The sequence below is a fragment of the Protopterus annectens genome, chromosome 6.part1, assembly GCF_019279795.1.
Source record: "Protopterus annectens isolate FY-2018-M chromosome 6.part1, PAN1.0, whole genome shotgun sequence".
In the NCBI taxonomy this organism is placed as follows: Eukaryota; Metazoa; Chordata; order Ceratodontiformes; family Protopteridae; genus Protopterus; species Protopterus annectens.
The window spans coordinates 352450350-352473601 of record NC_056738.1 but is presented as its reverse complement, the minus strand read 5'-3'; the positions used below and the strand labels follow the sequence as shown (position 1 = coordinate 352473601).

The 23252-nt window shown below is 43.3% G+C and overlaps 1 protein-coding gene across 1 annotated transcript in view; it reads right to left on the bottom strand.

Moving 5' to 3' along the window:
- Window positions 1–23252, bottom strand: part of LOC122805293 (atypical kinase COQ8A, mitochondrial-like) — a 740997-nt gene that overhangs the window by 413092 nt on the left and 304653 nt on the right. The window contains exon 6 of the mRNA XM_044075380.1: window positions 15882–15897. Coding sequence (XP_043931315.1) covers window positions 15882–15897 — 16 coding nt within the window. The remainder of the gene's footprint in view (window positions 1–15881; window positions 15898–23252) is intronic.

Sequence of the window (23252 nt, the reverse complement as noted above, 5' to 3'; positions counted from 1 at the left end):
TTAGATCGCATTGTCGAAGGTTAGTAAATATTGGAGAGGCACAGAGTAGGGTAGAGATAAGATGAGAATTTGCTACCAAAATTTTAGCTGCTTTGGTAAGTAGTTGCTGATTTCTATATAATGCTCCTAGTTTTTTGTGCACTTTTTTAATGGTCATGGAAATGTGAATGTCAAAGTTCAGTTTATTGTCTATTTCTGCTCCTAGTAATTTGGTGTGTTCTGTAGGATGGATGGTGGTGTTGTCTTTTGCTGTGATGTTAAAGTGAGAGCTGTCTAGGGTAAGTTTGGTGGGTTGGAAGATTAGCAATTTTGTTTTATGGGCATTGGATAACCAAGTTTCAAACAGAAGAAAATGCTTCCTGTGTGACTTTTTGCAGTTCTGGTAGGGAGTGGGCTGTGCAGATGATGGCTGAGTCATCTGCGTATTGTGTGTGCGCCATGTGTTGTGGCTGAGGCTAGATTATTGGTGAAAACAGAGAAGAGTAGGGGTCCCAGGATGGACTCTTGGGGAACTCCTATGGAGACTGGTAGTTGGGGGGATAGGTTGTCCTGCCAAACAACTGCTTGTTGGCGGTCAGATAGGTAACTCAAACCAGTTGATGACTGGTTGAGAGAAGGATAGGTTATTGAGAAGAGAGATGAGTTGTTTGTGTGGGACCATGTCGAAAGCTTTAGAGAGGTCTAGGAAGGTAGCTGAGGAGAGATAACCTGCATTTTTATTTTGTAGGATAGTGTTAGAGAAAGAGAGTAAAGCGGTGGTGGTGCTATGGTTAGGTCGGAAACCATGTTGTGTGTTGGAGAGGAGGTTGTTAGTAAGGAGGTGATCTGAGACTTGAGAATGAATGCATCTCTCTAGTATTTTGGAGAGTGGCAAGAGAATAGCTATGGGGCGGTAAATGGTTAGATCTGTGGAGGGGCCTCCTTTGTGTAGGGGAATTATGTGCGAGACTTTCCATAGTGTAGGAACATAACTTTCTGACAGAGATCTGTTAATCAAGAGTGATTTAGGGTAGGCTAGAGCATCAGCTGCAAGTTGAATGTATTCACCTGGGAGGTTGTCTGCTGCTAATCTGGTGGTTTTAAGTTTAGTTAGTAATAGTTTTATTTTGGAGGTAGGAACAGGAGAGAAAAAGAGAAGCTAGTTGGGAGATTGTTAGTTCTAGTTGATGGTGTGGGTTTATGGGGGGTTGTGTTGTTTAGCTAGTGATAGTACGGTTTGTGTGAAGTGATTGTTGAAAGAGGTAGCAATATTTTCGGAGGAGTGAGTTAAGTTAGGAGTAGGTGTACTTACTTTACCTGGGTGGAGGATGGAGTTTGAGGACCAGAATTGTTTGGAGTTATGTTGGGAGGAGGTAAGGGCAGATTGGTAGTATTGGATTTTGTCCTGTTTTATATGCTTTTTGGTTCTATTGCTTGGTTCTAGGAATTTGGGTTTTGGTTTTGCGCCAGTTGTCCCACGCTTTATCCCAGTTTTTCATTTCAGACCGTGTTTTTTTGTAGCCATGGGGATTGTTGGGCTCTAGTTCGGGAACATCTTATGGGGGCGTGGTAATTAAGGATGCTTAGGAATGTTTTATTAAAGTAGTCAACTGTGTCATCTAATTTGAGGTATTTTAGAGGTTGCCAGTTACAGTCTTTTAGGGATGAGCTGAATGAGAGAGGGTTGAAGTTAGTTTTTTTTTTGCGTATTTGACGGTAGATAATGGGTTTTGCTTTATAAAGGCGCTTTCTTAGTAAGAAGGTTGGGGGGGGGTGATCACTGAGGCTGTCAGATAAGCAGCCTGTGATATATGACTGGGGGCTCTTATTGACTAGTATCCAATCAAGGGTAGTGTGTTTGTTGGAGTTATTTAACCTAGTAGGTGACTGGACTAGCTGGGTGAAGCCATGAAGATTTTACATGATGGGTTGGGTGGTTGCTAGAGCAGGATTGCCAGTCAGTGTTGAAGCCTCCTAGAATTAAAGTTTCTTGGGGTAGGTGGTGGGTAGTCCAGCTGAGGAGGTTTTCAAGTGGAGGGATGTTGTGGCCAGGTGGGAAGTAGCAACCTATTATGTTTAGGGTTTTATTTTGGTTTATTTTAAGATTAGTATATATTATTTCTTGCTTACCTATTTGGGGAGCTGCTAACTTTATGATCTGGATGTCTAGATGCTGCTTAAATATTATAGCTATACCACCTCCTTTTTTGTTTAGTTGGTCTACTCTTAGTATATTGTAACCAGTAGGGAGGATTTGCTCATTAGTAATGTGTGGTTTTAACCATGTTTCTGTAAGGATCACTACATCAGGGGAGTAGAAGTCTATGGTGCCATGGAATTCATGCACTTTGTTGCATATACTTCTAATATTTAGGCTTATCAGAAGGAGGTCGGTTGGCTTTCTATTAGCTACAATTTGGGAGATGTGGTTTGTAGTCTGATTATGAGGGGAGGGGTTAGAGATAGAGGGCCCAGGATTAGGATGGATGTCTCCACCGAGTGCTAGGTTGGATATGGATGAGATAATTAGTTTTATAAATTTCTGTATATGCTTGCTTATAAGGGAAGTTTTTTGATTGTGTTCTGTGGGCAACAGGTATGGTGGTAGGGTTATGTTAGGTTGTGGGGTTGTTTTTAGTTTAAGTATTGTGGTCTGTAGTCTATACAGAGGGTGTATTGGGAAGGTTGTTGACCTGATGAGAGAGTAGAGTAGAGGTGGGATACGAGTGGTGATGTGTGTGGTGGTACAGTGGTAGTGGTTGAGTGCAGGAATGCTGGAGGTTTGGCAAGATGTGATGTGTGCATGCAGTGAGTATAGGTATGGTGTGCTTGTACATATTAGCTGAGTAGGAGGGATAGTAGTGAGAAGTTGTAGGAGTAAGTAAAGGTGTGGTGATGTTATAGGTTGAAGGGTGGGAGGGGTTACTGTTTGTAATAAAGGTAGGACCACTGGGGGCGGGTGAGAATTGGGGGAAGGGAGGGGTGCGTAGCAGGCAACAGATGAAGGAAGACGATCAGTAGGTTTATAGGATATAATGAAAAGGGCTGGCCCTGATTAGGCTGCAATTGTTCTTGTGGGGAGGGGGGGAGGATCAGAATAGACTAGAAAAGTGGTGGATAGCAATAGTATGATGAAAAGGGCTGGCCCTGATTTCACAGATATGCAAGTCTACAGAAACAATAAGAAATGGCAGCAGGTACTCTGACTTGCTTGTTTTGCATACCTGTCTTATTGAAATAAAATAAGCCAATTTTACCAAGGAGTTATGTGGAAATTAGGAAGACAAGAATTTATAAGAGAAAAGGTTTAGTAGAAGTAGAGAAACAGCAGAGCATACAAATAGTATAGCACATAAAGACAGATTGCAGTTAGAAGTACAGAATGGGGGGCAGCTAATGTTCTGAAACAACAAGAAAATCAGTAGGTACGTTGGACTTACTTGTTTTGCATACCTTTCTTTTGAAATGAAATAAAAACTTGTAACAAGGAGTATGTGGGATTTAGAAAGACACAAGTTATAGTAGAAAGGGTTTAGTAATACTAGAAAAACAGCAGGGCTTCCAAATAGTTGAAACAGCTTGCAAAAGGAGACTGCTGTTAGGAAGTACAGTATGGGGAGTGGCAAACTAACGTCCGTGATGGAGTGCGAAATTAAACAAGAGCTAGCAATTAATTTTGTCTGGAGGATAAAACATACTTTGTGTATTTTGAAAATAACACTCATTCCAAGGTTGCCTGGTTCTGTTAAAGAACACTGCAGGCCAATAGATCGAACTTGGCTTGGTGGGGATCCAGGGAAAGTAGAATTAAAAGGAGAAGCTGGGAAGAAAAATAATCAATATTAATACAAAATACAGCAACTGTTAAGAAAAAAAAGTGGCCACTAAAAAGTAATGGCCACTAAAAGAACAGTTTTTCATGTATAGTGTTGTAGGGAAGAGGAACTTGCTGGCTAAAATAATGCTAGGGTAAGTTTCTCCAAAACAAAGTTGAGGTCCCAAGGAGTAGGGACTGGCTTCCTTGGTGATCTAATGTGAGGGACACCTTTAAGGAAAAGTTTGACTTCCAACCTTGAAGCTAAAGGAGGTGACATAGGCAGACAAGCTGAACTAGATGATAGGTGGGCTTTCACAGAAGAATAGGACAGCCCACTCTTCACCAATTCACACAGATAGTGGATGTCCCGGTGGTTTTGTCCTAACAGTGGCTGCAAATCCTTTTTAAGACACCAGATGGAAAACCTCCTCCATTTGGAAGTGTAGGATTTCCTAGTAGTGGGTTTTGGCCTCCTGCACAACTTGTAGCATGTCCTCTGAGAAAAAAGGTGTCTGAAGAGAACTAGAACCCTATCACCTACAGGGTCAAGTTCAGAGTGGACAACTGTGGATGCACTAGAGTTCCCATGTCCTGTGTAAACAGGTCCATCCTGTGGGGTAACTTGTGGTGACTGCCCTTGGCTAAATGCAAGAGAAGGGGGAACCAATCCTGTCTTAGCCAAAAGGGGGTCACCAGCAAGATTTTTGGTCGATCCCGCTGAATTTTCAGTAGGACCTTTTGGAGAAGTGGGAAGGGGGGAAATGCATACAGAAACATCCCCTTCCAAGAGAAGGATAGATCATCTACCTTCCATGCCAGGGAATGAGGAACCCTGGCACAAAATTTGGGAAGATGTCTGTTCATAGGTGAGCCAAAGAGATCTACCTGAGGTGTACCCCACTGATGGCTCAGGTCCAGAAACGCACCCCTGTGTAACATCCATTAGTGAGACTGTGTCATGGACCTGCTTAAAGTGTCTGCCACCACATTCTGGGATGAAGGAAGATAAACGGCCTAAAGAGACATTTTACTTTGTAGGTCTAGCTCCCAGGCCTGAAGGGCTAGTCTGCATAAGAGATGAGACTTTATCCCTCCATGTTTGTTGATGTACCAGAGGACGGTGGTGTCTGTGAACCACCACAATACTCCTGGGAGAAGAACATGTATGAAGATTTGAAGGGCAAAAAACAGAGCCTTCAACTCTTTTATGTTGATGTGCTCCTTTGTCTGGGTTGTAGACCATACACCCTGGCTTTTAAAATTTGTAGAGTTCCAACAGCAAAAACAGACGATCCAGACCACCAGGCTAATAAAAAAAGTACAGTTGTGTACCTACCATAAATGCAGATGTTCGAGTGTATTCACTGTTGCAGTCATTACACTTGGGTTATCCTGCTGGCAGGCTAGCCGCAGTCGGCCAGAGTTCCAAAGTCTAGGTCCGGCGTCGGTTGCTGTCGCTTCTTCCCTGGCGTCAGTGCGCCAGGGGTATAAAAGATGCAACCAACGCCATTTTCTTCAGTTTTTCTTGCCCCAGGTGCCCCCAGATAGGAAGGCTGAAAAGAACAAATTATGCCAAAAAAGCATGCATGTACTAATATAAACATTTCCTTCATCTACAAGCAAATACACCATATAGGTTGTATAGAGTTAAGAAGTACAAAAAAGTCCCAGCAATGAAAAAGGGGGATGGTGGGTGGGTAACCTGGACTGCAACAGTGAATACACTCAAACATCTACATTTATGGTAGGTACACAACTGTACTATGTTCGTGTTTCACTGTTGCAGTCATTACACTTGGGTTGAATCCCAAAGCTGAGGTTGGGCGGCTGGTTCTAAATAGGATTAGGAGAGGCTACCAGGCCCTGCAGAACTGCAGTGGCAAAGCCTGCTCTGGATTTAGAGTAGAGAGGTAAGTGGTAGTGCTTGGTGAAAGTGAGCACTGAACTCCAGGTTGCAGCTTCTAAAATGTCTTTGGTTGGTACTCCTCTGAGAAAGGCTGCTGAAGTGGCTGCTGCTCTGGTAGAATGTGGCCTAATGCCCTTAGGTACTGATTTGCCGTGTTGTGCATAACAGAAGCGAATGCAGTGTCCTATCCATTTTGAAATGGTCTGCTTTGTGATAGGCTTTCCTTGTGATCCTGCAGCATAGGCTACAAACAGTTGCTCAGTTTTTCTGAAAGCTTTTGTTTTGTCCAAGTAGAATCGTAGGTGTCTGTGTATGTCCAAAGCGTGCAGAAGTCTCTCCCCTTTATTCTGGGGGTTTGGGTAGAAAGTTGGTAAATGAATGGTTTGGTCAAGAGCCACATTGGAAACCACCTTTGGCATGACTGCTGGGTTTGTCCCAAGAGAAACCCTGTCCTGGTGAAAAATTATGAAAGGTTCCACAGCCATTAATGCCTGTAACTCTGAGACTCTTCTTGCTGAAGTTATTGCTAGGAGCAGATCAGTTTTCCATAAGAATTTTATATCAGCTGTGCTGGCTGGTTCAAAAGGAGGCAGTGTGAGCTTTTCTAAGACAAAATTGAGATCCCAAGTTAGTATTGGTGCTCTCCTTGGGGGGTCTTATGTTTTTTGCCCCTCTGAGGTACTGTCTTAGTAGAGGATGTGAAAAAATAGGAGGTTCCGTATTGTAATGAGCTGAAATGGCAGAGGCATGGATCTTAATTGATGAGAAGGATAGGCCTTTGTCCAGCATCTCAGTTAGGTATTATAAAATCTGAGGTATATTTGGAACAAGTGGTTCGAGTCCTTGTGCCTAGATCCAAGCACAGAATCTCTTCCATTTTTCTGCATAAGATTTCCTAGTGCTGGGCCTCCTGGCTTCTAAAATGACATCCATAACAGCTTTAGAGAGAGGCGCAGTCTGAGTGGCTACATTATCTGCCATGCTGTCAGATTTAAGGTTCTGAGTTGACTGTGCAGAATCTGATTGTTTTGTTGAGTCAGAAGATGAGGAATTTGAGGTAAAGGCCAGGCTGGGCCTTGAGACAAGCTCTTTAGGATTGGGTACCAGTGCTGGCGTGGCCAGTCTGGGGCAATCAGGATCATTTTTGGCCTCTCTAGACTTTTAGGAGCACCTTGGTAAGAAGAGGCAGTGGAGGGAAGGCATAAACGGTCAGGATTTTCCAGCTGAATGATAGGGCATCCACACTTTCCATGCTTGAGTGATAAGTTCATGTGCAAAATTTCTGTAGTTGGCAATTGGTTGTCCCCATTTCCTTGTTATCATGCTGAACACCTGTGGATTTACTTTCCATTCGTGAGGTTCCATGAGATTTCTGCTTAGTTCGTCTGCCAGTGTATTTTTTGTTCCTGGCAGGAATTGTGCCTGAAGATGTACTTGATAGGTCAGTGTTGTGTTCCACAAAGTCATGGCTTGCCTGCATATGGGGTAGGAATGCGTGCCCCCTTGCTTATGTACCACATAACTGTGGTATTGTCCGACTTTATTAGTAGCTGTCCTGGATGTAGTAGGGTCCTTGAAAGCAGTCAGTGCATTCTGTACAGCTAGCATCTCGTTTTGATTGATGTGAAGATGCATTTGTTCCTTGGGCCACGTGCCCTGAATACATTTTCCTGCCATATGTGCTCCCCAGGCATAATCCGATGCATCCGTTGTTATTGTCTGCCTGGCTGTGGGTAAGGTGAAAGGCTGTCCCTTGTTGTGGTGACAGGCCTGGGACCACCATCGAAACTCCTGTTGTAGGCAGGGAATTAAAGTTATGATGGTTTCCAGGCTGTGGCAATGTTGAGTCCAAACATTGTAGTTTCCTCATATGCAGTCTTGCATATGGAATTAGTAGAACGCAGGACGCCATGAAGCCCAGGGCCTGCAGAATTTTTCTTGCAGGGAGCTGGGTCTTTGTTGCCATCATTTGAAAGCAATAAGTCAGTTGCCTTTGTTTGTCTGTCGTGAGATAAGCCATCTGGGCAGTTGTATTTAAGCTTGCACCCAGGAATATTATCTCTTGAGAGGGCACTAGTTTTGATTTATTTTCGTTTACTGTGTACCCTAGGCAAATTAGAAATCTTTTTACAGACGCCAGATGCTCTAGAAGAATGTCCTTGCTCTCTGCTTGAATAAGGCAGTCGTCCAAGTAGGGATATATCTGAATTCCTTTTTGTCTGTAAAATGCAATTACTGGTGCCAGGCATTTTGTGAAGACCCTGGGCGCAGTAGATAAGCCAAAGGGGCAGTGCAGAGAATTGGTAATGCATTGAGCCAGCTATGAATCTGAGGTATCTTCTGCAAGACTGTCTGATTGGAACATGCAGGTATGTCTCCTTGAGGTCCAAAGTAACTAGCCAAGCCTTCTTGCCCAGCATGGGTAGAAGTTGCTATAGTGTTAACACTTTGAATTTTGGAACATCCAGGTAAGTATTTAGGATTGACAAGTCCAGTATTGGTCTCCAGGCTTTGTCCTTTCTGGGTACTAGGAAAAGTCTTGAGTAAAATCCTTGTCCCTGTTCTTGCTGTGGTACTCTGAATAACTCCCATGTCCATGAGAGCAGCAATTTGTTTTTGTGCCTCTGCCCATTGGTTCTGTGGCAGGTCCGGCATACCTTTTGATTTTGGAAGGGTGTGAAAGTGGAACATGTAACCCTGAGAAACAATATTCAGTACCCATTTGTCCTGGATGATCATGTGCCAATTTTTTGAGAAAAATGCTAGCTTTCCCCCTAGGGGTGCTGCCAAAAGGTAAGTGCTTGGCATTTACAGAGGAAAGTCATTGGGACCGTTTCCTATAAGGTTGTGATTTGTCTTCTCCTCCTTTGAGGGCTGAAGCACCCCATTGTTTAGGTCTTTAGGAGCCTTGGGGCCGAGATCTGCCTCTTGGGCATCTGTATCTGCCTCTTTGTGGCCTGTCTGACACCGGAAAGGACCAATTTTTTGAAGGCCAGTTTCTGCTAAACCTAGGTGGTTGAACCTGTAAGAAATCCTTTACTGTCTGCACTGATTTTGCTTTATCCTCCATTTTCTTTAACACCTCTTCTGCCTTAACACCAAACAAAGTATTATGCTGTAGAGGAGCATCCAATAATTTTACTTTAACATGTTCAGATAAACTTTATTCTTTCAACCAAGCATGCCTTCGAATGACAGAGCATGTAACTGCGGCTCTACAAGAAGCCTCTAATGAATCAAAACCACATTGTAAAGTATGCTTTCCCACTTGTTCAGCTGCATGCAATAAATCCTGCATTTCCTTACTGTCAGGACTATCTGAGTTTGTAACCATTTTCTGTTTTAACAAGGACATGAGCTACTGTTGATATTTAAGCATGTGAAACTGGCAATTTAAAGCCCTTACAGCTAAAGTAGCAGAAGTGTAAACTTTTTTTCCCCCATCTATCCAGAGCTCTGGAATCCCTATCCGAGGGGACAGGATTTTTAGCAGTGGAAGCCTTAACCCCTTTAGGACCCTGAGAAATTGTTTCTGGGTCTGCAGCAGGGTTGTTGTAAAGAAATTTATGAGAGTTAGGGACCCTGTGGTACCTGTCTGGCTTGACTGGTGCAGGGGGTAAAGAATCAGGAGACAGACTGGATTCAGAAAAAACATCATCAACAATATCAAGCACAGGGGGAATAGCCAGGGGCCTGTGCTGACGCAATAAAAGAAAGTCTCTGACCCTTTTCTTGGATTCTGAGTAATCCTGGCTCTCCCAATGGAAGTGCTCCCTCATGGTGTGCAGGGTTTCCCCAAAAGAATAATCCTCAGGTGGAGAGGCTGAAGGTATAGACTCTTCTGCATCAGAGTCCTCACAGGGAGGGAGAGAATATCCCTGATCAGAAGAGGAATCAGAGGACATAGAAACCTGTTCAGAGGCATCATAGTCAGTATCTTGCCTAGGCCTTTTGTCAGGAGGGGGATGGGATCCCCTGATTAAAGTAATTAGGTCTTCGGCCATTTTAAGAATCTGTTTCTTTGGCATGGATGACTGTTCAGGAGAATGCTGTACTTGTTTCCTTGTCTTTAATGGTGTTTTTGACTTTGCCTTGGCTGCTGTAGTGGACTTAATAGTAAGCTGTGAAGGTCTGAAAACACCCTCAGAAGCCGATGCCTGCTCATCGGCTCTGGACCCATCTGAGGGAATAGTTTCCGCAGGCCCAATACCTTGAGTTTCCACATGCCTCGGTGCCTCCACGTGGCTGTCTGATATGGCCTGTGGCTCTGAGGTAGTGGGTGTTAGGGGCTGCGAAAGCGCCTCACTGAGAACCGGCGAATGGCCTAGAAGAGGATTCATCGTCTGTTCTGGACCTCGGATGCCTGTCCTTTTCTTTGTCTTTGCGTTTTTTATAAATTCTGGTCGTCTTTTCCAACTGCATTATGTAGTTAAACCTTCGGCCAAAATAATGTAAAGCAAAATCAAACCGGCATTTAATAGTGCGTTTGTTGAATCTAGCACAAAACCGACAACTAGCAACTTTGTGGTCAGGGCCTAGGCAAGGAATACAGTAAGAGTGAAAGTCCTTATGAGGTATTTGCTTCCCACAAGAAATACAATTATTAACTTTTACTGACATCAGTCTGGAGCAAGAAAAAGTTTCCCCAACAGGGTACTTAGCTTTATTGAAGACTTCGGTTCTGAAACTCAATTTCGAAAATCTTAGGAGTCGGCCGACCAGCACTTGCGAACTGCTTTTGCTTCAGGCACCGCGCGGCAAGAAAGACTTAAGAAAATGGCGTCGGTTGCATCTTTTATACCCCTGGTGCACTGACGTCAGGGAAGAAGCGACAGCAACCGATGCCGGACCTAGACTTTGGAACTCTGGCCAACTGCGGGTAGCCTGCCAGCTGGATAACCCAAGTGTAATGACTGCAACAGTGAAACACGATGAACATCAGTAGTTTAATAAAATGCAGTAGGTTAGCGCTTTCAGGGTTAAAACACCCTTCTTCAGACAACATACAAAAATTATGAACACCTTTTAAAATACATAACAGCCAATCAAAGACTCAGTAAAAAGCCCTTCTCCTTTTTTTAAGAAAGGCTTGATAGAATGACACCATTCAGGCCAGGTGCTTTATCAGCACCCAGACTGATTATCCATCTAGTTTCACTGCATTCTGTTATATTTCTCAAATCACCCTCCTCCTGCTTGGATGAATAACCTGCAAAACCATAAAAGAAAATACATGCCCAGGGTACTGCTTTACATGCTGATACAGGACATTATGTATATTGGCTGTACATATAGCTGACATATGTTGTAACACCCTGTGTCTTTCAATCTACAGTTCATTTTATCAACATAAAATGAACAACACTGCATAGTCAGCCAAGCTTCCAAGCAGGTATAGGAAAAGAGATAGTGGGGTGGATGGTCCTCGAGGCAGGTAGTCCACAGATTACCAGGCTTGGCCTGAGGCTGAAAGGACCATTTCTGAGAGGATGTGGAAGGAAATGTTTTAGAAGTGGTTTGCTTCTTGGGACCTCTCTCTTTTGGAGGAAGATGACAACACCGGTTTCCTAACAAAGGTGGTCTTGCAGGATAGTTCCTCTGGAACCTGGGGACAAGAGAAACAAGGATATGTTTAAGATCCTGGATCTGCTTGCCTTTCTCCTGCAGGGATTTAAAAAGGTCTGTAGCCGAGCTACCAAATAAGGCTTTATTATCGAGAGGGGCGTCAGTTTGGCTTTGAAGTCATCAGGTAAGGGCTGGAATCAGAGTGAGGAGTATCTCCTCAGAACTGACCCAGAAGCCACTGCCCTGGCTGAGGCATCTGCAGCATCATAACACAGCTTATATGATTTCTCGCCAGTAATTACTCCTCCTGTATCCCAAACCATACCAAACCACTGCCGAAACCTACGCGGACCACATAGTATATCCTAGACCCTGATTCACGGACACAACCCAAGCCATTTATAATATATGTATGTTTCTTACTCTGGATAACACTACTTTTTCCCAGCATTATCAGTAATTATGTTACTCTTTTGTGTATATTTTAAACAACAAACCTAAAAGAAAGAGCACAGTGATTTTCCCTTCTACAAGTACCAGCTTGCCTGCCCCCCACCCCTCTAATTTCTGTCTCTACCTGTTTCTACTACACTACTTTACTGCAAGAAACTTTTTTCTGTTTTTTCCTCAACCTAGTTTTAAAATTTCACGACCTGCTTTCTACCCCAACCTTGATTCTAACTCCTCTACTTCTAACTCCTTTACCACTGTTTTGCTTCCCTTTGGTTTCTGTTGTGCTGTATCTGTACCCTACCCTGCACTCTGTTCCAGCTCTACTCATACTACCTGCTTCTCAACTTCCCAATCAATCTTTAAATTAGGGCTCTGTGTCTTTTTTCTCTTCCTTGCCTCTCTTCTCCCTGAAAAACTCTGTACTGGACAGTCTCCCTTACTGATTATTTTCTGTGCAAATTACCGCAACCAAGGGGGTTTGCAATTAATCCTGTCTCCTCACTCATCTTCCTAAACTGAATTACCCTCCCTCCCATGAAGTTTTGCGCCCTTAAGTGCTCATTCGGGTGCCTGATGTCATCATTTCTCCACTCTCCCTCTCTGGTTCTGGTAGTGGGAATCACTTGGCGTGCAGTTACTGCAATCATCAGTGAAGGTTTGCTTTTGTTATGGCTGTGAACTAAGCATCTTCTATTTTTTATCAAGGTTTTCAAATCCAGCCATATAGCATACTGAAAGGTTTTACTCTTTCTGTACAGCTCCTAGTGCTCAGTTTTCCTATGATTGCGCAGAACTGTAGTTGTTTTTGTTTGTATTAATTGTGTCTACCTAGCACTCTAAGGCTGCCGAATCACAGGAAAAATAGCTTTAGGTCTGCTAGTAACTTACTCGGCATATAAGTACAAGTCATCTGCGTCTCTATTTCTGTTAAAGTTTGAGGCTTAGCCGCCAGCTAGCACGGTTATCTGCATTCATGACTGGCCTACTTGTTTTGTTTGCTTAATTACAGGCATCGGCATCTATTTAGATAACCTCTGAGCCAAACAGTTTATGTATTTTTTTTGCTGTCTTTTTTACTGCCTGTACCTAAAGAAATGTGGCTTATTTCAAGACCTTGAAGATAGGTTTTCTGATGTTATCACTGATGTACGGTGCAGTTTGTATTTTTACTTGCTTATTTCTGTGACTTATTACTGCATACAAAGTTAGTTGCTATAGTTGTGACTACTGATGTATGCTACATTGTTTATGTATTTTATTTGCTAATTTTCCTGACTCAATACTGCGTACTAATTTAGTGGTTATAATAGTAATTACTCTATTAGTATTGGCCTGATTGTTAACTTTGTATCTCTGCTAGCCTGTTCACTGCTTTAATTCGATCATTTGTACTAGGAACCACCTCTCCTTTCCTCCTGTAAACCTTATCTCCACCTTTTTTCAGGATTTCTCACCAGTAATTGCTCCTCCTGTGTCCCAAACCTCACCAAATCACTACTGAAACCTACGCGGACCGCATAGTATATCCTGCACCCTGATCTACAGACACAACTCAAGCCAGTTATAACAACAGTCTGCGGCTTATATGTTCATAGGTTCATACTAGGCTATCTGCCCTAGGGCATTTATAAGCCTAGCCAGAGTGTGTTTGGCTTTCGCCACCCATTTTAAATTAATTTTGCTATGCCCTTTTTCGAGGTTAGTATACTGTGCCTCTGTCTAACAGTGACACAGAAGTGATACCCGGGGTAAAACTACGATCCCCCATCCACTCATCAAGATTCCTCTTGAAGAGTGTCAATGAGGGTCTCTGCCTAACCTGGACTGGGATTTTATTCCAGAGTGAAGGGAGCCTCTGGGTTATGAATCTGTCCCTCCAGCATGTCCTATTTATTTCAGTGCGAGTAGCTTGATGGGATTTGGATTTTCTGAGGTGCAGCATGTCCATTAATTCCGGATTGGACATGGCTTTATACGTCAGGCACAGGTCGCCTCTGAGCAGGCGGTATGCCACTGAGTAGAGCTGGAGTTTCTTTAACCGGGCAGCATATGGCATCTGTTTGAGCCCTTTGATCCTCTTGGTGAGGTACTTTTGGGGTCTTTCCAGTTGCTGCAGGTGTTTGGTAAGGTACATCCCAAAAGGGGGCATTGTACTCGCTTATGGGCCTGATGAGGGATGAGTAAAGAGGCACGATGACCTCCCCTGATCTAGATGTGAATCCCTTCATGATTAGGTGGGCTATATAAAATGTTTTTCTAACCACTTTGGCCACGTGGTTGTCAAATGAGAAACTGCTATCAACTTGGGTCCCCAGGTCCCTAATTACTTCTTCTGTACTTAATGGATTACCACCTATGTGGTAATTTGTGGGCACTTTGTTTTTGCCAAAGGGGATGACTATACACTTTTTGGCGTTTAGCTTGAGGCCATGGCTCTGGCACCAGTTGTCTGTTTCTATGAGGCCCTTTTGGAGGATGCTTGTGTCGGCTGGAGAGTCGATTATGGCACCCAGTTTGCAGTCATCTGCGAACTTTGTCAGCCACAGTCCTTCTGTGCTGGCCTGTACCTCCGAGAAATACATACTGAACAAGAGAGGTCCCAGGACTGAGCCTTGTGGGACGCCACTTGTAACTGGTCTGGAGTCTGACATGGCTCCAGCAATTCTAACCATGTGGGTTCTGTCCTTGAGCCAGTTTGCAACCCATCTAGTGACATAGGGGTTTATATTTAAGCTGGTGAGCTTATCTATAATGCCCAAGTGGGGTATTGTATCGAAGGCTTTTGCGAGGTCCAGGTAGGCTGTGTGGACCACTTTCCCTTCGTCAATGGCCTTGGTGACTGTTTCAAAGAAGTCAACCAGGTTTAAGAGGCAGGATCTGCCCTTAAAGCCGAACTGGGTAGGATCCAGTGTCTGTAGGTCCCCAATATCTTTATTTATGAGGTCCATGATGATCCTTTCCATAGCTTTGCAGACCAAGCTAGTCAGGCTTATGGGGCGATAGTTTCCAGGGTCCGTTGAGGCACCACCTTTGTGGAGAGGGACCACTGTTGCTGTACGCCACTCTTTGGGTACATATCCTGTAGTAAGGCTGAGATTGAACAGTAGTTTTATGTTTGGGTTTAGCTCTTCTTGGAGTTCATGTAGGGGCAGCCAGGACATCATCTGGTCCCATTGATGCTGTGTTTTTGCTTTGGAGAGGGCGGCTCTTACCTGAACATCTGAGATGTCAGGGGGGCAGCACTCTGCTGGGATAGATATTTGCCCTTTTGGTGGGGGTGGGGGAGTTTGCGCTGAACCTGTCAGCTAGGATGTTGGCAATGTCTGTGGGTTTGGTGTATTTTTTGTCATTTTGGACTAATTCTGAGCATATCTGGGAATTCCCACCCAGGTTTCTAACATAACTAAAGAAAGCCTTGTGATTATTCTTAGTGTCCTGTGCAATTTTTCTCTCGCAGCTGGCCTTAGACGATTTTATGAGTGCCCTTAGTTTTTTGCTAATACTGATCAGAGATGCCTTCCCTTTTTGGGATTTTGCTCTATCATGTAGTAGCTTTCTCCTTCTATTGTATAGTTTGTTTATGGCTGGGGTCCACCAGACAGGACGTCTGCCTTTGGAGGATTGGGTCTTGGTTTTATTTGGGATTGCATGATCCATGCATTCCTGAAGGTGTTCATAGAATGCATTTATAAAGGATTCTGCGGTCTGGGCCGTATTTTCCACAGGCCCAGGGGCTTTGAAGGATTCCACCTCGGTTTTGAGGAGTGTGAAATTGCCTCAAGATTCCCAGATTCACCAGCTGGACTGGATAGGAGATTGACAACTAACCTTTGGACATGCTAGAATAGTATTGGGAATTCCTTTATAATTGAAAAAAAGGGCCAATGGGGAACACGGTACTCAAGGGGAGTTTGTGAGGGTGTAGTGCTTTTAATTTTTTAGTGCTGACTTGTATAATTGCTTTAGTGAGCAAGTGCCAGGTAACTTAAATGCAATGTGTTACAGGTAACCTAAATGCAAAAACGACAAACAGTAACTTTCTTTCAAGTGAAATAAGGAAATAAGTACAGTAAGCAATGCAAATATCACTAGGGATCCACAGAAGCGCTGAAAAGCCACGTTTTAGGTGGAATTAGCGTTTCTTATTCTGGATAACACTACTTTTTCCCAGCATTATCTTTAATTCTGTTACTCTTTTGTATACATTTTAAAAGACAAACCTAAAAGCAGTGATTTTTGCTTCTACCAGAACCAACTGACTAACTGACCCCACCTCTCTAACTTCGGTCTCTGCCCGTTTCTACTACAGTCTTTAATACAAAAAACTTTTCCCCGTTTTCCTCCTCATAGGTCTAAATTTTCCAACACCTGCTTTCTATCTCAACCCTAATTTCTTTTTTCTCTCCCTTTAACTCCTTTACTGCTGTTTAACTTCCCTTTGGTTTCTGTTGTGCTGTATCTGTACTCTACCCTGCACTCTGTTCCACCTCTACTCTTACTACCTGCTTCTCTCCTTCCCAATCACGCTCTTTAAATTAGGGGTCTTTCTGTGTCTTTTTTTCTCTTCCTTGCCTCTCTTCTCCCTGAAAAATGCTGTACTGGATAGTCTCCCTTACTGACTTTTTTTTGTGTGCAAATTACCCTGACCAGGGGTGTAGCCCCGCTATGCTCCGGCTCACTCCACCCCCTTACCCTACCCCCTTTCCCGACCACCCCTGACATCAGATTTATACTCTACACTAATTAACTACACCTCACCCCTCCAATTCTAATAATCCACCTTTTCCCCTTCCCCAATTCGTATTCTCATATTTCTAATTGACCTAATTTCCACTTTCTATACATTTCATTCCATCATGAAACACTTTTGCTTAAATATCTCACTACTCTTTTTGCTTTCTCACCTCTCCTCCTATCACATCATCCTTATGGACTCTCATACTTCCCTCAAGCTTTCCTATTCTCTTCATAACCTTGCTACCCCTTCTATTTATATTTCATCATCACTGTTTACTATCTCCCTGTTTCACCTTTAAAAAATAAAATTTCTCTCTCATACACACAAGCACAAACTCAAATTTCTCCACCTTAGCCCATACCCATTTCAATCGCAATATCCCTTATACTTTACAAGCACACTCCACTTAGCAGGTGGTATTTACCCCAACACAGGCCCCACAACTCCCCTCAACCAACCCTAGATTCCTCCCCTCCTCTCCACTCTCCCCTCCAAACACACCACACCACTCAAAACCCTTGACCTTTTCTCTATTAATATACAGAGCCTTCTCAATAAAATAACTGATTTACACTCCTGGATAGCCCAACACTCTCCCCATACTCTAACATTAGCAGAAACCTTGTTAAAACCTCACATAGCCAATAATGAGATACTTCCCCCAAGTTACAACAACTTTCGATTAGACAAACTAAAAAAGGTGGTGGTGCTGCTATTCTATACTCAGACTTTCTTAATTGCTTCCCCTTACAAACACCACTAGCAAGCTTTCACCCCACAAACTAATCATATTAAACTGTCACCTAAACTCCCACAAAAAGTTCACCATTGCCTCAATTTACATCCCACTGGGCAATAATATTCCTGTCCTGGAAAACATATTCTCCTGGCTGACTAAAAACATCTCCTATGAAACTATCCTTCTTGGAGATGTCAACACAGACTGGTTAAAGCTTATGTCTGACCCCCCTAACATAGCTATAAATCTCTAGGAGTTCAGATAACTTATCGCATCCCCTACTCGTATTAACAAAGCTACTGGTACCACTACCATCCTTGACTGGATCCTCACTAACAACTCTTATCTCTACCATAACCCCCACACCCTACCAACTCCCTTAGCAAACACCTTCCCATTCACATCCAAAGATACTGTATCCCAATACCCAAATCCCATTTTTACACAGACTGAAGTAAACTATCTTCTTTAAGTGTTGACTCAACTCTACTCTTGCATCCATTAATTGGTCCTTCCTTCACCACCTTCCCCTTAGAGAAGCCACAGATGCATTTAACCAAACCTTCTTCGATATCCTAGACTCAGTTGCCCACCAAAGAAAGATTAGGATTAAAGCCAACCATGAACCTTGGTTATCTAGAGAGGCACGCTCCCTCGTACACAAGAGAGACAGTATATGGAAAGCCTGGCAGAAAACCAAATCCTTAACCCTACTACAAAGCTACAAAGGGTTTAGAAACCTCACTAAAAAACGTGTGCATCAAGACAAGAAAACCTTCTATAATTCAGCTCAAGTCAATCACCTCTCCAACCCTAAAAATTGTGGCCCACCATAAATAAAATTCTACACCCCGGCATCCCCTTTACCCCAAATTCCTTCACAAACAACTCCCCTCTTGAGACAGTAAACTTCCTGAATAACTACCATCCAAAATCTCACTCTGAACAAAACACCTGTTTATCCTACTCTACCCTCACTCTAGAAAAAGTAATAAGACCTCTTTCTCCCTTAAATCTGTTCCCACCTCCTATATCAAATCTCTTCTCCATAAAATTAAGACTTGTTCCCCATCGGCTGACAAACTACCCCCTCTTCCTCAAATCTGCAGCTGACTACATTGCTTTTCCCATCTCTATACTTATTAATAAACCAATTCAAGAAAACACAGTTCCTAACATTTGGAAGTCCTTCTTTACCATACCACTGTACAAAGGAGGTAACTCCACAGACCCCTCTAACATCTGCCCAATTGCCATCTTATCTCCTCTTTCAAAAATTCTAGGAAAGTGTGTCCACACTCAACTACTTAACTACTGTATACAAGAAAACCTCAACCCCCACACAATACGGTTTCTGGACCAAGTACAGTACTGCTACTGCCCTCTTTTCTTTTACGCAGACTGCTGCACAGGCCAGAGACAATAACCAACTTGTTTCATGTCTCTTCCTCGATCTATCCAAAGCTTTTGATAGAGTCCCACTCTAAACTTCTTTCAAAACTAACCGATCTTAACCTCTCTCCTGCCACAGTGCAGTGGTTCCCCATCTACCTCTCTAATAGACTACAATCTATCCAATGGCTTAACTTCATGCTCCCCCTTCCTACCTGTAAATACAGGGGTTCCACAGGGCTCCATCCTAGGCCCCTTCTATTCAATATCTTTACCAACATCCTTCATTCTGCCTGCAACCACTCTACTCTTATCTAGTAAGCGGATGACTAACACTCATCACATCCTCAGATAACTTGTCTCAGCTCCTTTCCCTCATACAAGAGGCCTTCAAGTCCATCAAAAAATGGCTTAATGAAAACCATCTTATCCTAAACCCTAAGAAAACTAAACTTTTACTCTTCCTTCCTAACACACTCTCTGTTCATAAATCCACCTTCTCCATCTCCTCTCTTGATAATACTACTATCACAGCAGATCCTAAGACTACCATGTCCACCAGACTATAAAGACCACGCATCAAAAATTAGGACTAATACATCGCAAGAAAAAGTCCTTACTCCCGAAACTAAACTATCCCTAGCAAGAGCATTCCTTCTAGCTGGCATTATCTATGCTGATCCCATTCTTACAAGCCTTCAAACCACTTTAATCACCCATCTACAGCAAACCTAATACAAATTGCCAAATTTGCCACTAACCAACCCAACAGATCTCACCACTGTATCTCATTAAAACAACTCCACTGGCCTGAATACCCCCAATCAACTACTTTTAGCACAACTTTTCACTCCATCCTCTACAAACCCACAGCCTGCCCCTCCCTCTCAACACTAGTCTCATTCTATACCTCCTCCAGACCTCTCAGAAGCTCCGACCAACAACTGCTTGCCATTCGTAAGGCTAACAAAAACTTAGGTAAATCTCTATATAACCACAATGTCTCCTTAACCTGGAATAAACTTCCCTCTAACATGAGAAGCATCTCTAACAGTAACCAATTCAAAAAGCTACTCTTATGGATCTGTCCATGTTAGGAACCTACCTAAAACCTTCACCCTTCCCATCTTTATGCCTCTCATCCGTCTACCTACCTGCCTGTACAGCTCTTCTATTCTTCCCTTACTCTTCCTTCTCAGATATACTGTCTCCACTTACTGATATTCACACCCTATCTTCCCTGTATATACATTGTATTTACATACAATGTAACTTGAGGCTCATACTATTGCACTACACTGGTGCTAAATTTCCAACTGCACTTTCACTTAAGCTACTTCCTCCTACACTGTCCTCTGATTACTGAGAATCATAAATTTTACACTGCACACAGTCTAGAGATGTTTTCTCAGAGGTAACTTGATGCTGTATTCACTCAGTGATGCCGACAACCTGTTAATTGTAAACTCAAAATCTGTGTTATATAAACCAATCTATGCTTGTTTGTTTCATATGATCACTTCTATATGCATTTGTCTCATTACAACTACAATTATGTATTGTTTTAGATATAATGTTTTTATTGTATTCGCTATAAATATATGTATTGGAGCTTTTCTCGCCTCAGGTCTCCACAGAAAATGGGCTTCTGGCTCAGCTGGATTAACCCAGTTAACAAATGTCAAATAAATAAATAAATAAATAAATAATAAACTGCACTTGACAGAGTGCCTTGTAACCTCGGCAGAAAAGTTGAGGAGAGAGAACACCTTGGCCTTGGAGGGTGAGTCAGGGAGCTCAGACAGCAGCTTTCCTGCATCTGACAGAAGAATCTGGGAATATCTGGCCATGTGAGTTTGATAATTAATGGCCCTGAAGGCCAAGGTAGCAGAAGTGTAAACTTTTTTCCCCAGCCTCTCCGTGACTTTGTTCTCCTTATCAGAGGGCAGCAAGGAAGAGGAAGGCAAAAGTTTAAAAGCCTTATCAGCTGAGACTGAAATAGTAGCTGGATCTGCAGAAGGTGCTTTGAAGAGGAATTTGGAATCCTCAGGCACCTTGTAAAACATATCTGGGTACTTGGGAGCTGGAGGCTGAGAGTCCAGACATTTAGAAGCAGCTGTAAACGCATCCAAAAGGGCTGGAAGAACTGGAGGGATGGCAGAAGGGGATGGGGAATCCATTTGAAGGAGGTCATAATACCGCTTTTGTGCGTCTGATATCTGGCAACAGTCCCATTTAAAAAACTCATTTTCAGAATAGTTTCCCCAATAATGTCTTCCCCAGGGTAATCTGTACCGTTAAGATTCCTCCTCTGGTGAAGCATACCCCAGAGGGGAAGCAATATGGGTGGAATAAGCTAAGGACTCATCACCTGATGAGTCCTCTACATCTGAGGAAGTGTCTGCAGACATCCTCTTAAAGGGGACAGAGAGAGAAGGCAGTCAGAGGAACAGAAGTAGCTGAAGTCTGACGCAGTGCCATGAAAGCACTGAAAAGGCCTTGGGAAAAGGCCTGCCAATCCAGAGCTTGATCCTGGGAAACTGGGGCAACATATTTTTTCATTTTCTTTTTCTTAGGCGCTTCTATATGATGGAAGGTGTATAGGCCAGATGTTAGCCTGCACTCCACAATGTCCATATGCACATCCTTCCCACACGATGATTTGGATGATGCCACATGGGCCTTCAGTAATAACGAGTCGTGGTTCCCCCTTTTCACCCATACTGGATGCCTGCGATTCCCTCATGGACGTGCTGGTACAGTCCTTCGGGGCATCCACCATGGTACCCATTGAGAGAATATCTACTGTTTCCAGGACGGCCTTGGAGCCTACATCAGCCTGCCTAGGGAGGGATGCTCGGAAGAGAGGGAGCAGCATGGATAGCAGGCCGAGGTCTCTTGGCCTTTTTAGATTGCAGCTCGTCTGAAGGGCCGAATGTAACATTCATTTCACGTGCTAAATGCTTAAGGAACGGATTCTCTAGGTAAAGCTTAAGGGAAGCCAGACAATTCCTAAGAGTTTTGGGAACAAAGGACATACAGATGGCGCAGGTGGTATGGTTGTGGTCTGGGCCTAGGCAGAAGAAACACAAGTCGTGGGAGTACTTATGTGGAATCTGCCTTCCACACTGACACTTGCCTTTCCTAGCTTACATGAAATTACCAAAATTACAAACGGCAGCAAAATATAATGAAAAAAAAAAAAACCCAGTGGGGTACTTACCTGAACTAAAGTGCATGACTAATCTGGCAAGCAAATGTCCAGAGCAGGTGATCGGACAGGCAGCAGAAAAGTTCTGAGGTTGGTATGTGCTGGCATACACTTTATACCAGATGTCTCTTTATGGCCGATGTATGCTGAATGATGTGCGTTGTCATACGTACCTTACAGTAGTATTAAGACATTGGTATACTTGCCTGATGTACGAGTCAGACAGAGGCGAACTCCCTCATGTAATGAATACTGCAGCATATGAATAGAAGGACATCTACAGATGCAGAAGTCTGACTAGCCTCATATACAAGGCCATGGAGAGAATCATCATGGATCTTAACAAGGATACAGGCATCCTTCAAACACTGGACCCATCCCAGTTTGGCTTCATCAAAGAGAGACAGTGTCTATTGAATTTAATGGGCTTCTTCGAAACAGTCACCAAGGGCCTAGATGAGGGCAAAACTGTGCCTACAGCCTATATGGAGTTGGCAAAGGCCTTTGACACTACTCCCCATTCAGGTATCATTAATAAATTTACCCAACTAAATGTAAATCAGTATATAGTTAGGTGGGTTGCAAACTGGCTCACTGATGGAACACATACAGTTAAAATAGGGGACTCTACACCCATCAACAGACCAGCAACCAGTGGAGTTCCACAGGGCTCAGTGCTGGGGCCCCTGTTTGGGATATACTTTTCAGAAGTACAGGTCAAAACAAAGGATGTGTGGCTGACAAAGCAAGCTGGGCATGGTCACAGAATCCCCTAGAGTCACTGACACCCTTCAGGAGAGTCTTACTCAAACCACTGACTGGTGCCAAAGTCATGGGCTCAAGTTAACTGCAAAAAAGTGCATCATCATTCCCTTTGGCAAAGGAGAAGTCCATGCAAAATACTACATTAACAACAATACCTTAAGTACCCAATCCGTGGTGAGGGATCTGGGTACACTGGTTGACAGCAACCTCTCCTATGACCACCACATTTCCTCAGTGGTAAGGAGAATCTTCTACGTTGCCCATCGTATTAGTACGGGCATTGCCTTCAGGAAAAAAGAAGTTATAACCCCCTGTACTCTTCCCTTAACAGACCGATAATAAAGTAGAATGACCCCTACAGCAACTGAGGAGACCTTAGAGGTTCTTTACAAAGAAAAGCCAAGGCATTCAACGCATGCCTTATGTTGATAGAATAAAATCCCTGTTTCTATACTTTGTGTTATACAGACTGCTCAGGGGAGAGCTCTGCCTTGCTTATAAGGCAACCTCAGATCCTTCCCTGATGGAAATGCTACACATTAGCAAGTCAAACGGCATTCGCTGCACTCACTCTAGCAACATTAAGATGAGATGTGATATTAACAGGACTTGCTGGAGAGACAGGTTCATCTCCCAAAGGCTCCCCTACTCTGGAGCAAATTGCCAATCCAAGTTTAACAGAGACCA